Raw genomic sequence first — 16,509 nt, forward strand, 5'->3', positions numbered from 1 at the left:
CGTGATGTTAAAGTGGTGTAATCCATCTTTAATGTCGTTTTTAAAAATCACCACGAGCAGCATATTTAGCCTAAATGAGCGGATGAAGGCCTTATTTCTTAGCATGTTGACTCCAGTTCCATCACGGCGCAGGCCTGTAGGCTAACGTAGCCTGTTGTGTTGCCTTTTCTCCCAGAGAGAAGCTCTTCTTTCTGAGTCCTTCTCACCCCCGTGGGAAAAAACAAACCTCTGATATCCCTGTAATGTCCCCTAATACTTGAACGTGATGGTATGTTTACATCCCAAAAGGAAAGCAGGTTGTGCGTTGTTTCTGTGAGTGTGTGTCTTTGTGAAACGACTGAGCTTTGCATCCTTACTGGAGGTAACAGTGAGAACTGCTGTCACATCATAGCTTAGCCATGACTTGTGTGTGTGTGTGTGTGTGTGTGTGTGTGTGTGTAGGAATATGCATATATGACTATATCTGCGTATTAGACCCACAGTAGCAACAAATATACATAGCAACAATGACAATAGCAGCAACAACAATAACAACAAATACACATGCACGGTTTACAAAACCAAAACAAGGAAGCTCGTTGTATTTTCAGGAACAAATTGTCCTTTTTGAATTGTATTTTAGGGGAGACTGGGGTTGGCTGTAACACTGCTCACATGTCTATGTTCACCTGAAATTCATTTGTTTGGCAACTAGTACAGAACGAATGTGTTTCATACTGAGTTTACATCCGGAAGCTGTCAGGTTGTGCACAGACACAACACATGTTCTGCAGGTTGCAACAAGCCTCAAATTGTCCAACTTATGATTTGCTCATTTTGTTATATTTTTAGACCTGCATGGATGAAAATGAAATAATTAACTTTTCAAAATTAGTTTCTATTTAAATGCAGTACAGAAAATGTGGCAGAGCCTCCGCAGTGACTCCTGTGCGGTTATGTCTCATTGTTCTGGTGTGTGTGTGCACTTTATTGTTACTAAAGCCATTCATTTCTAGACAGTAGCCTGAGGTTTGTTGACACTTGTTCTGTGACAGCTCTGGTTTTCAACAACCTTAACAAAGACACGTGTGAATTTATGTGTGAGGATTTTAATACGTACACCTCAGATGTTTTCACACGTGAAACAACATCTAATAGGAAAACGTGGCTTTCACCTCAGCTTTTTATGGAAGAGTAAGAGTAATGGCATTTTTAATAAGAAGCAGTGGAGGTGTATAGCAGCAGAGACACGAAGTCTAGAAAGTGCTTTGTGTGTAAAGTGTTGTAAAGCAAGAATATGAACCAATTAAACCTTTAAAATAAAACCAACAAAGGGATCAGACAAGTACAAAAATTGCTCATATTGCATTTTACACCAGTTAACCAGTGAAACTCACCACTTCTCTCTAAATTAGTCCTAATCTCCATTAGTTTATCATAAAGCTTCTGTCTTTTTTTTACAAATATTTCATTTTACTTTCTGCTCTGACTTTCAGGACACACAGATAAGGGCTCAGAAATCAGATTCCTCATGAGATGAATCCATTATAGCTGCTGTGTAGTGCAGTCTCATCTGGTGTTTTTTCAACTGCAAATCATAAAACACAATTCGCATTTTGGCACAAAGTACAGACACTTTATGCGAAGTCAAGCATGTGTCAAGTGTTATACAACCCTATGTTTTGAAATGAGCCACAGCTTTGACATCAGCTAGTCTGTTTTCTGATGAAGTTCATGGATCTCCCTATTTGTGTTGGCGTTATTTACACCTACCCCAGGTTAGAGGTTCAGTTTGTAACATGCAGATGAAAGAATTCTACAGCAGAGTTCAGAAAACCTAACATGAACAGGACAAAAGACTGACAGAATATTTTTTAGTGTTACAACACATCCCGGTCTCCCCCGCAGTCTCCCCGCTGCAGCTTTCCGAGGCGGCCATGTTAGCCCCAGTCCATTGCTCAGTAACAGCTGATCACGCCAGCTTATGTTAAAGATGTTGCGCATCTTGGAGCACTGCGTTTCTTTTATCAGTTATAACCTCGCCATCTCCTCACCTGTCTTAGAAAAAAAAGCAGCCACCCTCTTAATCCATCATTCATTCATACTCCTCCTCTCCCGGATCATCAGCTTCTTCATCTTCATCCGTCTGTTCTGGAACCAGATTTTGACCTGTCTCTCTGTCAGATTTAAGAGCGCTGCCACCTCCAGACGCCGGTCCCTGGTCAGATACATGTTGTAGAGAAACTCCTTCTCCAGCTCCAGGGTCTGGTGTTTGGTGTATGGACACCTCTTCTTCCGGGTCGACTTGGCGTGGATCCAACTAGCTGATGGGTTTTCTGCAAAGGAAGACACAGGGCAGCATCAATTTCCACTTAAACCAAACCTACACAGTGCAAATTTACTTTTTAGTTGTGCGTGTGTGTGCGTGCATGCGTGTTCTGGACGAGGTTCAGAGATTGACATAAAAAGTCTAAGAACATATTCTCAGGAACAAACGTTACGAGTCTCCAACGTTTGGATCATTGGAAAGAGAAACGTTCAAAACGCAGCTCCAGCTCCACAGAATGGGGCCGTGTTCAATACTCTAATGTTTCCATGTGGCTCCTTTTATCAATGCAATGTCGCAAAAACAACAGCAGGTTGTTTATGCCCTCGTCTCGCCCTTTTTCATTTCAGTACTTTAACATAATGTGATATTATGTTCGTGGCCTGTGGTGTAGCTGTTACACCCTTTAAGCACCGGTAAACAAAGCAGAGTATGGCCTAACTGTGCATGTCTGTGTGCGCGCAGCCAGCCAAAGTGAGCCTCAGCTTTAGGAATATAACACTGCAGTTGGAAAGGGCTTTTTATCCACTGACTGATATGAAATGTTTTATTGGCCACTTTAAACTGTGAAGCAGCCACAGAGCGCTGTGAAATCCTATAGTTAGACATGGAGCCAGCAAGAGAGCAGCAACAAGTGTCTTTCTTTAGCTTTGGTTTGGTCCTGATGTACAATCAGCACGTTACAACACACAGGACATCAAGGCTCAGGTAGCTTCATCCTATCAAATTATTTATATGATGAACTGGGCTTAATTTTACCATTTATCTCTTATATGAATGCTAACTCTTCAGCTGCACTAAAAGCGTTTAAGAAAGTTTATATCCTGTTACACATTTAAACAATAAACCAATAGGCTACATTTACAAGGAAAGAAGAAAATATCAATTATCATTATTATTATTATTATTATTATTTATGTGACATTTCATTTCAGCTTTTAAAAATTCTTTTGTGGCTATTCAATAAGCAAAATTATGAAATGGTTAATTGTTATGCAGCTGCGTGCAAGTTATTTCTGTGCAAGTTGTGAACAGTGGCCTGAAGTGCCTTAACAATGAGGAACAGAAACAGTAGGGGAACAATAAAGAATCTTAATATTAATATTGTAGTATTACCAACATGTTGGCTGCTTCCACCGTTTATTGTAACATTACAGGAAAGCTCACAAATCAGATCAGATGCGCTGCGTTGTCCCAAACTGGTAAATAACATATAGCGCCTTAATTATTTTAATGGACAATAAAGTTTACAAGACATTTATAGGGCTATAAAAGTCACACACACACACACACACACACACTTAGAGGCCAAATTCTCCCTCTCTGTACACAGTCTCTCTCACACACACACACACACACACACACACACCTGTGTTTTGCCACTTTCTAGACTCTATAACATTCCAGGCCTCTATCTCTTTACCCGTGTCCGGCTGCTGCTGTGTTTTCCTCTCCTCGTCCTCTGTCTTGGACTCAGGTTTTCTTCCCAGGTCCTCCACGGTGCCAAGTCGTTCGAGGACCACCTCAGTCTGGCTGACGAAGCTGGAATCCCCGGGGCTGTCGTGTGACGGCGAAGAGCTCTCGGGTTTAACCGCCTCATACCTCGGGCTCGGATTGGAGAGGTCACCCTGAGCGGGGAGACACCCGGGAAAAGAAGCCGAGGCTTGTGACAGAGCGGTCTCTGAGCTGGGAGTCGCTCCCTCCCAGCAGCGGACGAACCTACTCTCCGAAGCGGTCGAGGACGCGAAGTGTTCCGCGTGGGTCTGCGCCTGCGGGCCGTAGTACGGATGGTGGTGGCTCAGGAGGTGATGTGGATGGAAAAGGCCGGGGATGGAGGCGCCGGAGGCGGACTGCAGCTGCGAAGCAGACGGTGAGGAGGGCGTGGAAGTGTTTGTCCACGGAGAAAAGCCGTTTAAGCTCGTTTGTTTGTTGGAAAAATTTGAAAAATCCGGAATGTGTGTGGAAGGAGTCCCCTCCTCCTCCTCCGCTCCCCGGGTTGGCTTGGCGCAGCCGGCCGTCGGACCCTGAAAGCCTCCCGGGATGAAATGTGCACCGTACGGCTCCTCGGTATGGAGCCCCATCATTGAATAATAATTCGTTAGCGACATGTTTATTTTATTATTTCAATAAAAATACACTTAAGTGCGACTGTAAAACGTTAGATGGGCTGGTATAGTGGCTTACATCCTCCCCTAAAATGGTAGTAATTTTTTTCCTAGCCTTACCTTCTTCTCGGCTGCCCATTGGTTACACTGTGGATCACATGGTTAGACTGTATTTACCCAGCATAGGAGATAAATCAAACCATTCTTTTGTGATCAGAATTGTGATTGTGGGCCTACCTGCCTGCTGCCAGATGAGCCTGAATGTAGCTGAGCTTTTTAAAACTGTGCACTTGAGCCACAGTTTACAAGCGGAATAAAAAGTAGCAGGGAGCCGTTTACAAGCTTGTTGGAAGTGTGTGAGTGTGTGTGTCAGGACTGAGAATGGCAGTATATAGGCTGGCCTACTGTGTGAGGTGTTTGTGCCAAAGCACTGTGGAGCTACAGAATAAATAACTTTTACAGTAATTAGCGGCCATCGACTGCGTGTGGCCTCAAAATGTAACGGGACTGTGATTAACAGAAGAAACATGGCATTTGACTTTTCTTCGTGGGGACAAATGATTTCCTTCATCTGTCCATCTTCCAAAAAACTTGTGTGCATCTTTGAAAACAGACGAACCCCCCACCCCCACCCACTTCGAAGTTCATGCGGCAGGTGAGCTTTCTTTTGCATATCCCGTCACCACCAGTCCAAATTACACGAACTGACATCGTCAGTGAACTGGTTCACTGGTCAAGTTAGCTTATGTTAGTTGATTTTCTTAAGCTGCCATTTGTTTCTCTTTTGGTTCGTTTCCATCTCTTGACTAGTTTATATAAAATGCTTTCGGCTGCTTGCGCAAAGGCGCATGTTTTGTGTTTCAGTGCCCAGTGAAAAGACGCACAACCATCCCCGTATTTGAGGGATTTAGTTTCTTACTGGTTGAAGTGGCTGCTCTGATTCTATCTAACCAGCCCACTGGTGTTGTTACCTGGGCGTTATTTCAAAAAGCAGTCAAGTTTATGTGGCTTCTGAAATGTTTGAAATAAAACAAAAGCATATTGCTAAAATTCTTATTTAAAGAGTTTCTCTGTTCACACTCTCCGTGTCCGTGTGTGACAGTGAACGTGTATTGGTTGAAGCAGGACTGTAACTTCAGGAGATAAACTCACACAGCCCTCGATCGCCCTTTCTTGTGCACATTTAGCGCCATCTGCTGCTTGGACGAGTAAAGCAGCGTACAAGTCCTTTACAGTGAAGGTTCCTACAACAGTAGTAAAAAGTAACTATTACTCGTGCACTATATTTAATTACACATTTGAGCTGTTTTACTTGAGTATTTCCATTTCATGCTAATTTATACTTTTGCTCTGTTCTGTTGCATGTGCTGATACTGTTTGGCATCTTATTTTCAACCCAGTCTCATACAGTCATTGACTTCTAAATATAAAGCTGTGCACAGTTCATTTTACTAACTAAGCTTATACAGTTTTATTTTATTTTATTTTATTTTATTTTTAAAATCTAAGAGTTCAACATCCCAACCTTTTTTCAATGCAGTTTGAGGGGTTTTCTAAAACGACTTTATTCAGTATGCGCTGCACACTCAGAGCAACCTAATGCAGTTTGGCACAGACTGAGCCACTCCACCCCTGCTATACACATGCACCCCCTTTTCTCCATGGCCATTCTGTAGAAACAGTTATACTCCTGGATGCTGCACACATAAGACACAGTAAAGTATAACTGCTATTGCTTTGCACATCTGGTTAGATACAAAAGCGTCTAACCAGATGTGCATCTGTTTTTGATACTTTAATTTTCCTGCCAACATTTTTGTTAACTTTAAGCTGTTGAATGTAGGACTTACTTGTAACGGTCTATTTATGACATTTTGGTACTTTTACTTAAATATTCAACTCAAAGTACTACTTCACATCACAGCACAGCCTTCATGTGGTTCTGTAGAAAACGATTTTAGAATATTTTTTTTATTAAATAATACACACATGCTGTGAGTGAGTTGATTCCAACATGGCAAGGAATAAAATCTGAGCAAAATCATTTAACCATTAATTGCTGTCATAATGTCCAATTAGCCACACAGTAGTCTACTCAGCTAAAACACTGTTCATTTTTCCAGAGGTTATGTGAAGCTACCTGCCTCTGTGAGTCTCTGGGTCGACAGCCGCTGCCCCAGAAGATCCAACTTTTCAGAAGAAAAATGTTTCATATTTAGGCTGCCAACTCAGAAGACCTCTGCTCTGTTTCAGCATGCAGGGCACTTTAATGCCTTTTTATTTAGCACACTGTCAAGTTAGTTTAGGCTCTGGCAACAGACTTTAGTAATAAAATGAAGAAACACATGAATCAGCACTTATAATTTAATTTAGCTGGGCTCTTTAGGATTCAGGCCAGCAGAGAGATGTTATCCGATGACTGAATGAAATCTGCTGCAGCGCTGTTTAGGTGGCAGGAACACCATCACTGCTGTGGTAGGGGTGGGGAGGTGGGAATGAACTCAGCCTACAGTAACAGAATCCTGGGTGTTTGCTGAGTAGCAGTCATGCACACTGCCATATAAATTTATATGACTTTATATGATTTATATAGACTATAAGCACTAATGGAAAGCTGCTGGCCAGCATCACTGCCATAAGATGGTGCCAACTGTTTTAGAGGTGATCATTAAGAAAATCTATTAGTAGTAGTAAAGTATTACTATTACTTTCCCTTCTTGTTGCACATGCGGTTTATATTGCTAGTTGTATTATTACTGCCAATAACTTTACTATTACATTACTACTTCTGTTTCCACTACTTTGCTATATTGTCTTTACTAATCACGTTACTGGTCACAATACCTTAAGTCTCTCTGTTTACCATTTATAAGCAGCATACAGACAGCGAATCAGTGGTTTATTACACACTGTAATATAGTGGAAGCAGCTACAGTATTTATTAGAGTATTTGACAATTATCCTAAAGAACCTATGATTATAACTGTGCTTTACTAGATAGCCACTAACCCCAGGAGGTGTTAGTTGTTGACATACAACACTCACATTTCCTTACAACCAAATATATTTACATAATGCGCATAAATGCTAAAATACAAGGTTTAAATTTGTTTCCCTTTCACTATATCTAACTCTAATATCAATATTGCAACTACAGCAGATGCTTTTACTGCTCCTGCAGCTACTAACTGCTGCTGGTGGTAGTTAAGTGTGTTAATACTGTTAGCAGTGGTGCAAAAACACTGCTGCGACTGCCAGAGTTTCTGTTACTGACAAAAATGGTACTACTGATGCTGATGCGACTTCCTATTACTCCTAATACTGCCTCTTCTATTACTTTTATCACTATCTGCACTATAGTAACAATACAAATGCTGTTTCTATTTCTTCTGCTAATTCTATTACTGGGCCTACTGTATTGTCTATTAGTCAACAACCATTACTACAGTAACCGTTTCTTTAAGACTGTAAAAATCTAAAGATGCAGTTAAAACAACACAATGCTTAGCAATAATGAAACACAGATGACAAATAAATCAGTTTGAAACATGTCTGTGTTACTTAAGAAAAGGCTCCACAGGCTCATAGTCAGGTTTATAGTGGGCCGTTAGGTCAAATGCTTTTAGTTCCAAGCAGAACCACAGTCTCTCCTTTTATCTCCTTATCTTTCTTTTGACGTCACCCACCGATACACACTCATGCACAGTCCCTGACACACACACACACACACACACACACACACAGTGAGTGAATGTTTCAGACAAAGAGAGAAGGTGACAGCAGACTGTTTGTATTGCCCCAGTAAAAGTCATTCAGTTGAGGAAATGGTGCCTGTCACCGTGTGTTTGGTTCGTTTGCGGTTCAAGGTTCATCAGCAGCCTTGGACTCGGTGTGTTTCTGCTGTCTGATCCCATGTTGTTCAAAGTCTGGGTCGGGGCCCACCGTGGAACAAAGAGAGAATAAAACATGTTCTCTAGATTACTTTTCTCTTACTTTGACACTTCTACTCTTTACTATTTTTATTTTTACTACTATTACAACCTGAGGGCACAGTAACTAGTCTTTTAGTTAGGATGGCTGTGTTTACAGTTTAGACATCATCCAACAAAAATGTGAGCCTATTTACTGTAATTGTGCCTCTTTGCTCATGTGTGACAGTAATTTAATTTTATTACTGTATAAAGACATTAGCACAGCACCTTGTGCATGGCTTCAGGTGAAACTTTCATTCAAGCTAAAAAGCATTTGTGTAGTTTTAGAAGTATTTTCTTATTCTAACAAATTTAAAAGTTCCATTATTAGTTAACAACTTCAAATGAAACCCAAACAGTAAATGCCACATCAATCCATTGTTTTTCTATTTAAAGGTTGGAATTGTAATGGTTAATGGTTTCATATGTATTTACCTTCCAGGTTTTTACATCAAATGAAAGATTACACACACTTTGGCCTCTCATTAGTCGGCAAAGGTTTTAATATGTTATCTCCAATTTCTGTGCAGTGCACATGTATTGAAATATCATAAATAACTGAAACCAGATATAATAATGCTGCAATAAATGCAATGTCAAAAACTCATCACAGGAAAAGTAGATGGCTATGAAATAAATAAGGACTCATTCATAGTGGTATTCGTTCATTTAATAAACAGCTAAGTACAGTACTTCATAATGCAAGCAACATGCTTGTGCACATCTTCTAATGGAGTCGCTCTGTTGTGCCTAAAATTATTATTTTTATTAATTAAGTCAACATTAAAACACAAAAACAATTCTCAGAAGCTTATCTGTATTTAATGTTAATCTATAGTTAGTATTTAAAGAATGTATGTCTCTCTCTGTCTATCTATCTATCTATCTATCTATCTATCTATCCTCATTTCTTACTATAGGACAAGAAGGCCTGAGGTAGCGAGGTGGTTCATTTCTTCACAATAAGCCACATAACCTCAGTCAGGAAAGTGCAAGAGGAGCATTCTCAGTGTGGTGAAAAATATATAGTATATATCAGGAGCACAGCAGAACATTTAATAGAGAAGTCACTGCTTTGGACAGTGTGTACTCTAAACCTGAGCCTTGGAGTTCCCTGTTGGAAATAACTAGCTTTATTTATTTGTCTCTATTAACCTGTAGGATAGGAACTATACAGTGCTGTGACACAGTTTGCAGGGTCTTTTCACAGTTTGTGCATGAAAAGAAAAGAAGAACCATCTATTAATGTCCTTCTTTCTTCCCCCCCGTCCATCCATCAGAACAAGTGGTATCCTGAGCAGCACTGCACTCTGTCTCTTTTCAGTTTCTTCTCTTTCATTCTTCTGTTCTGGAACCAGACTTTCACCTGTCTGAGTCAGCAAAGAATAAAACAGAAGCACTGAGAGTTCATTTTATGATTATCAGCATGCAAAATGCAATGATTCTGCATCAGCAGGTTGCATTTACAGTGTTCATCAGCAGCATGTTTGGATTGGTTTCACCTACAGTGCATGCAAATCAAGATGACTAGTGACATTTAAAAACTAAAATAAAGTGGTTAAGGAATACCAATTAATCTGCCAATTTGTTAATAAATCAATTCATTATTTGGTGAAAAATGCCCATCAAAAGTTCTCAGTTTGGTCACTTTCACACTGGGAAACTGTGTCCAAACATTTGGACTGGTGGTGTCTTCAGTCTAATGATATACAACAGAAGGAACCAGAAAAGCCTCATTAGAGAAACTGGAACCACAGAATGCTTCATGTTTTTGCACAAGACACAGAGCACCTGTTCCTGTCTTCTAAATATTTAGAGATTAGAGTTTGCTTTCTCCTCAACTATATTGCAGCTATGCAACTTGGAGACTCCTCACTGGAACCAGTCTCAGCACTGGCCTGTCTTCACTGATTACCAGTGAAGAGCAGAATAGATTTGTATTTGTTTATGAAGCAGTGCATGGTTTATCACCAGGCTACATCTCTGAACTCCTCACGGTCCAATCCACCTCCAGACCCCCTGGACAGTTAGAGCTTCATCCTCCACTGAAATCTTTTAAAACCCATTCTATGACCCTTTTTTTTTTTTTAGACTTTTAATTATTTTTTGTCAGAAATGTCATACCCTTATCAATTTTATATGCTCTTATGTTTTGTTTTATTCGATTGTAATTATCAATCCAATGATCTACTAATGTCCTTTGCACTTTGCAACACTGCAGTGTTTAGGGCAATGCGGCTGCTTCACTGCGCCCACAAGCTCCTGGTGAGTGGAGTAACAAGTATGGCTGTCACAAGCCATATGTTAAATGTGTTTCTCTGCCCAGGTATAGCTGTGCTCCAGCATCCCAGGCGGCAGCTCGTATTTTACACCTCTTTTGTTAAGTGAGGTAGTTAATCAGAACTTGCATCGGACGTGATCATTAATACAATAAATCCGTGAAGTAAATATTACAGCATGCACACACCGATCTGTCAGGTGCAGAAGGCGGGACAGCTGCATACGTCTGTCCTTGTTGATGTAAGTGTTGAACAGAAACGCTCTCTCCAGCTCTGTGGTCTGCTGTTTGGAGTAAGGACAGCGCTTCCTCTTCTTCACACAGGGTCCTGCTGGAGAAAGGGTAAAAAATTAAACCAAGGGGGGGACAAGGCAATGACCTGACAGATGAAATAAAAGAATATAACTAGTGTAGCGCTAATACATAATAAAATGTCCATCCAGTAAAATGACGTGGCAGCCAATCTAATCACCAACGGAGATAAGCACCAAGTGACTTACAAAAATAAATCTCATGTAAATCTCAGTGAGCTGAATTCATTTTAACGTTTAATTTAAGGTAAATGTCAAAGTCAAAACGCTGAGTTCAAGACATGTCCTTCATGCTGCTTTGCTGAAGTCACGGACTATTTAATGTAGAGCTATCATCAATTTAGAATTAATTAAAATACGAGGTAAGAGGGGAGACAGACTATTGTTACGGGCTATGTGGCCATTAAATGCACTCATTTGGTTTACGAAAAGGAGGAAATTACAATGACTTTATTTAACTTGTGACACTAATTCGTATCCTCACTTTGAAAATACGCATGAATGAATCTAATAAAGTAGGAAACACTGAGAACTGGGGTATAGTACAATATCAATTAACTGTTGGTCTGTTTTGTAGCTCAACAAAGGCCAAGAAATGGCCTCTGATCAGTTTGGGCCTAATTTGGCAGCCTTTTACGTGCCGACATTTTCAGTCCGTTTATGCAAACCAGCCCGTAAAGTGTAGGCCTTTCTCTGGACTCTCTCCCTGTCAACAAAGCGCATCGCTCCAGAAACTAATGTCGGGGTTTTCAAAGCTCTCGTCCAGGCCAGGTCTTCTCATTTAGGAACTAAACTAATGATTATTAAATTTCCACTTACGCGGGGAAAGACCGCAGGCTCCCCCACCACCGCCGGACAACGGCGTCTCGTCCTCTTTCCCCGCCTGGGGCGACTCTGACCCCGCCCTCCCCTCGCTGCTGTCCCCGCTGTGACAGCCCGTCCACCTGGTCCGATTCGTCTCTTTCTCCTCTTGGCTCCCAGTTGTAACGCCCGTTTCCCGATCTGCTCTTTCCTGTGAGTACTCGATAAATTGGTCCAAAGCAGGCGGCAGGATTCTGCCCCGGCCCGCCGGAAAGATGAGCTGTGAGTCCCTGTTGTACGCGGTGTTTTTGCCGGGGAAACTCCGCGGGTCCCCGGGAAACGCCTGTGCGTAAAAACGGGGATCAGACGCGCAGTAACCTGCCCCTCCATACAGAAAGCAGTCATTACTGGTGTTGAATAACGTGTCCGACGGGGATGGTAAGCCGTGGTACTCGTGATAAGCAGCTTTCCCCGGCAAGTGAAAGCAGGATGGCGGCGGAGAGGTGATGGGGTAGGTCCATTTCTGTCGGTGCTCATGGTAACAGCAGCCCCGGTACTCCGACAGGCTTCTGGCTGATGCGGTGCTACGGTCCAGCAAAACGGTGCTGTTGTCCGTCAAAAGCGATGGAGTGATGGAGCCAAAGTCAGACTTTGACGGATAGGGGCAGCTTGGTAAATACATGGATAATGAAAGTGCTTCAGATCAAGTTGTGGTTTGGTTGATGAGCAAACAAAACATGGGTATTGCTCTATTTCCGCACGGGGCGCAGCAAATTAATTGTTATCCTATAGCCCCATATATAGCTATTATAATCTAAAGGCGATGTAAACCTAGCTCTGTATAAGCCCTGAAAGTTAAAACAAAGACATAAATAGGTAAAACAAAGCCCAACTCCACATCTCTTCATTCCCCCCAAGTCCACAATGAAACCAGAAAGTGAGAATAACATCGTATTTGACCTTGAGCCTGCCCGAGCCTGGTCTGCTGAGTACCATCATGTCAGCCTAAGGCTGGGCTGCATGCTTATGCATTCAGGCCATGTCAAATCCAGGCCAGCCCTAAACACGTACACACACAAAACTACACTAACCACAACATGTTCAGTCTAACATGCTCTATAAAACATAAAGAAATTACCAGGGGACTTGATAGTGTTGTGTATTACATACAGCCTATAATAAAATTGCTTTCCAAGTACAAACATTCCTCTTGCATAGAGTGATTCTCTGTGGGTGTGTGGAAGTCATGAGACTCCTTCAATACTTTCCACATCTCATGTCCAAAGCACATTTCTTAGAATGAAAAGGAAAGGAACTGAGTCTTGCAGGATTTCAAAGCTCATTTGGACATTTATGCAGGAGGCTTAGTCGGGGCTCAATGTTCTTGATAAAAACCCAGAAAGAGTATTTTTAAAAGGTTTTTATCTTCAGCAGTCATTCATATTGTTCTCTGTGCCTAGGCTGGTCCACCTGAAGGAAAACATGTCAGCCGGTCAGAGATGGGACAATAAACTCTGCTTAGTCTTTTTGGTTTGTTAACTTTTTTTACTGATATACTGTGGCATACTGTACCTGTTCCATTGTCAGCCCAGCGTCTTGCTAACCCGTTTATTAAGCCTGAAAGTATTGCTGTTTTTCTTAACTTTAATGTGTGTGACGCATTAAATGTTTAATATTGGTAACACCAAGCTGATTATTATTTGGAAGAGAAACTGTACATCTTGGCCATTTGCTTATGAAGTAGGTACGGTATCTAAGAGCTCTGTAAATGGGAAAACCTTGTGCCGTGAAGGGATTATCATTATTGCAAATCCTTTCACTCATCATGAGGCCTTTTCACTGAAACTCATCAGTGTGTTGTCCTGCTTGGAAAGATCACTAACACCTAGTAATGTCCAGAGTTATCTTTTTGATGTTCTTGTTGTACATATAGCCCACATAATGGCCTTTGAGCAGCCTGTGTGCACTGCTGATTATGTAAAGATGTTGATGAGCAAAAGAAGTGCACTGACTGAAACAGAAACATAAAGCATTTGTCAGTAAGGCTGATTAGTCTCTTAACATGCACATAGAAACACACACAGGCTCAGGTAAACACCTACTAGATGCGGCTACAATATATTTTATTAATAAAAAGAGTTAAAACAACAGTCCAGGCTCAAGGCAGACTGCTGCCACCCAAAAATCTATTCTTATGAATAAAGTATATTAATATAATAAAAGGCTGCTGGGCTCTCTCTCTCTCCTCTCACCCTCTGTAGCCTGTACATCCACTGTGTTGTGTTGTGTTGGAGATGTAAATCATGGCCTGAAGTGGCTTTTTAATGTACAGGACTACACACCTCTGTCATGAAATATAATGCATACTGTTAGCTTTATGTTAATTTTGGATAAATTCAGTGTCCAGAGGTAGAAAGTACGTAACTATACATTTACTCAAATACTTTATAATTTTGACTTTACTTGAGTATTTTTAATTTTCTGCTAGTTCATACTTTGACTTAACTACATTTTTAGGTGAATATTGTACTTTTACTGCACATGTACTTGATCACTTTAGTTATTTTTCAGAATCAGAAGATAAGACCTTATTGAAACCCAGTGGGAAATTCACAAACCACTCAGCAGTTAAAACGATCTCCACCTTTACCAGCTGCAACATTAAATGTGGTGTATCACTAATCTAATATGATATGCATATTGGTGTGAAATGCACTGTTCTGCATAATGACTACTTTTACTTTTGGTACTTTAAGTATATTTTGATGCTACTACTTCTGTATTTTTACTTAAATAACGTTTTGAATGCAGGGCCTCTGATTGTGACACTGCTTTAAATTGTGGTACTGCTACAATCTGAGAACTTCTGCCATTGCTGTCAGTGTCCTGCTATTGTTCATTTGGGGTCTTAGTCACACTGTCACACCTTTAGTATCTTTAAGTATCACCACCATTAACAGCAACATGACAAGTCTACTGTGAAAAAGGCCAGACTTCTTTGCTAAACAGTGTCTTGGATATGGTGATATTTGGATGTCATCTTGTTGTAATATGCAGCCCCACACTGTCTCTGCCGGTGCCTGGTGGACTGTTACCCTCCAGATTTCTCCATCAGTGGTTTGCACAGCTAAGCCACCGGTGGTAACCTCGTCTTCTTCTGCAGGCTGACATGGCCTTTTTAAAATGGCCTCCACACCCTCAGGAGAGGACATGAATGAGAGTGTCTCTCACCTCACAGGTGCTGACATATGGTTCTCTAACCAACCAGTGGTGAATATAAACGATTTTCACAACTGATAAAATTCAAAATGACTGCTTTCCATTTAGATGAGCTGGTTCCAGGTGCATCCTGGCTCACTATCTTACTGTGGCACTTGACTGAGCCATTGTTAAACCTGTGCATTCATGCTGACAAATCAAAACATCTGCCATAAAAGAAGGTGTACTACACACACTCAAGAGCTACAGTGACTCCAGGTAATCACAGTACTGTGTATTCTTTATGTCTGCCCATTTTAGCTTGGTGGTTTTGGTTCTGATTACACCTCTACACCTCATAAATAAATACAATTTGCATAGTCAAAACATTTAGTACTAACAGTGAACAAACCAAGGTCATACACACACACACACACACCTTAGTGATGGGTGGGATTTTCCGGTTTATTGCATATGTCTAATTAAAAGATTTGGGTTAATCCTTAGCACAGAGCATCTGGATGTCCAGGCAGTGTCCAAGAGGAAAGGTCATCTTTTACAACAGCCCTTTCTTCTGCTTTTGATCGCATGTTGCTTTGACATTCAGCAAATATGCGGCTTGTTGGTAACCGACATTTCATGTGCGCTAGGGTCTATCAGGTTATGTAGTTTTAAATTAACATGCCAGCAAAATTAAAAGTCTATGCAAAGTGGGGAAAAGGCTCGCAGTTATTTTCCAGTTAGCTTCGTGCTTTGCACTGTAGGAGCCACAGAGAACGAATGAAGCCAAGGTAAAATCACATGTAATAAAAAAAAAACGTAGCTAGAAATGTAGCTAATCCTGAACAAACCGGATTTAAACCTGAATGGCGTTTTCACTTGCGTCGAAATAAAATGAGAAGTGAGAAAGATTAGCGTCCTTTGTTAATCTTAAAGAAATAAGACCTTGGGCTCCGTCGAAACTATTTTCCGTATATCCTGGTGGATACTGACAAAAGGATAACTACAGTATATTTTATTGTTCATTTGTTTGGTTTTTTACTTATTTGTTTCTTTATATAGACTAAATGTAGTAGTACCTATACGTATTGGTAAAAGAGTTTCACTAAAACGCACATCCACGACATTTGAACCTGTCCTGAAATTGGTTTCCCTGTTCAAATAAAAATATATTATTAAATGAACCATAGCCTTCATGCCGAGCTGTCGTACATAAATACAATGTGCAAATAATGTGAATTTTGTAAGAGAAGGGCCTATAAATCAGGCCTATATATAAGACTTTTTAATCCAGTATTATTTTATTAAATGTAAAGCTCCAGTATAGACCAGTGTAACACTGACTGTAATAACGGCAGTAGGCGAGAATCACGTTTTGTTCATGTAAAATGGACGAATCGAAAGTTTGTTTTTGCCTTAGAATCCAATGCACTATATTCCAGAAAGTCAGAAAGAGAATTCAATGAAGGGGACAAACAAAAATAGAGAATGCACCGAAATAAAAATGATCATATATCTTCAGTAGTGAACTGAATGTGAA

At 40.7% G+C, this 16,509-nt stretch overlaps 2 protein-coding genes and 1 long non-coding RNA gene across 7 annotated transcripts in view; 1 reads left to right on the forward strand and 2 right to left on the reverse strand.

Moving 5' to 3' along the window:
• Positions 1 to 16,509, forward strand: part of lnpk (lunapark, ER junction formation factor) — a 52,144-nt gene that overhangs the window by 20,738 nt on the left and 14,897 nt on the right. The gene's annotated exons all lie outside the window — the stretch shown is intronic.
• LOC109961067 (homeobox protein Hox-D9b-like) lies at positions 1,496 to 4,456 on the reverse strand. The gene is made up of 2 exons (XM_020601629.1): positions 3,729 to 4,456; positions 1,496 to 2,315 (listed from the first exon to the last, which is right to left on the reverse strand). Exons 1-2 carry the CDS (start codon positions 4,411 to 4,413, stop codon positions 2,071 to 2,073), a joined length of 930 nt encoding a protein of 309 aa, XP_020457285.1. The 5' UTR covers positions 4,414 to 4,456; the 3' UTR covers positions 1,496 to 2,070.
• LOC109961070 (uncharacterized) overlaps positions 9,477 to 16,509 on the reverse strand; it is a 7,156-nt gene continuing 123 nt past the window's right edge. Inside the window, exons 2-3 of the long non-coding RNA XR_002275088.1 lie at positions 10,849 to 10,990; positions 9,477 to 9,751 (exon numbers count right to left, since the gene is read on the reverse strand). This is a non-coding gene — a long non-coding RNA (uncharacterized LOC109961070). The remainder of the gene's footprint in view (positions 9,752 to 10,848; positions 10,991 to 16,509) is intronic.

This window comes from Monopterus albus, unplaced genomic scaffold, assembly GCF_001952655.1.
Source record: "Monopterus albus unplaced genomic scaffold, M_albus_1.0 scaffold52.1, whole genome shotgun sequence".
Classification (NCBI taxonomy): domain Eukaryota; kingdom Metazoa; phylum Chordata; class Actinopteri; order Synbranchiformes; family Synbranchidae; genus Monopterus; species Monopterus albus.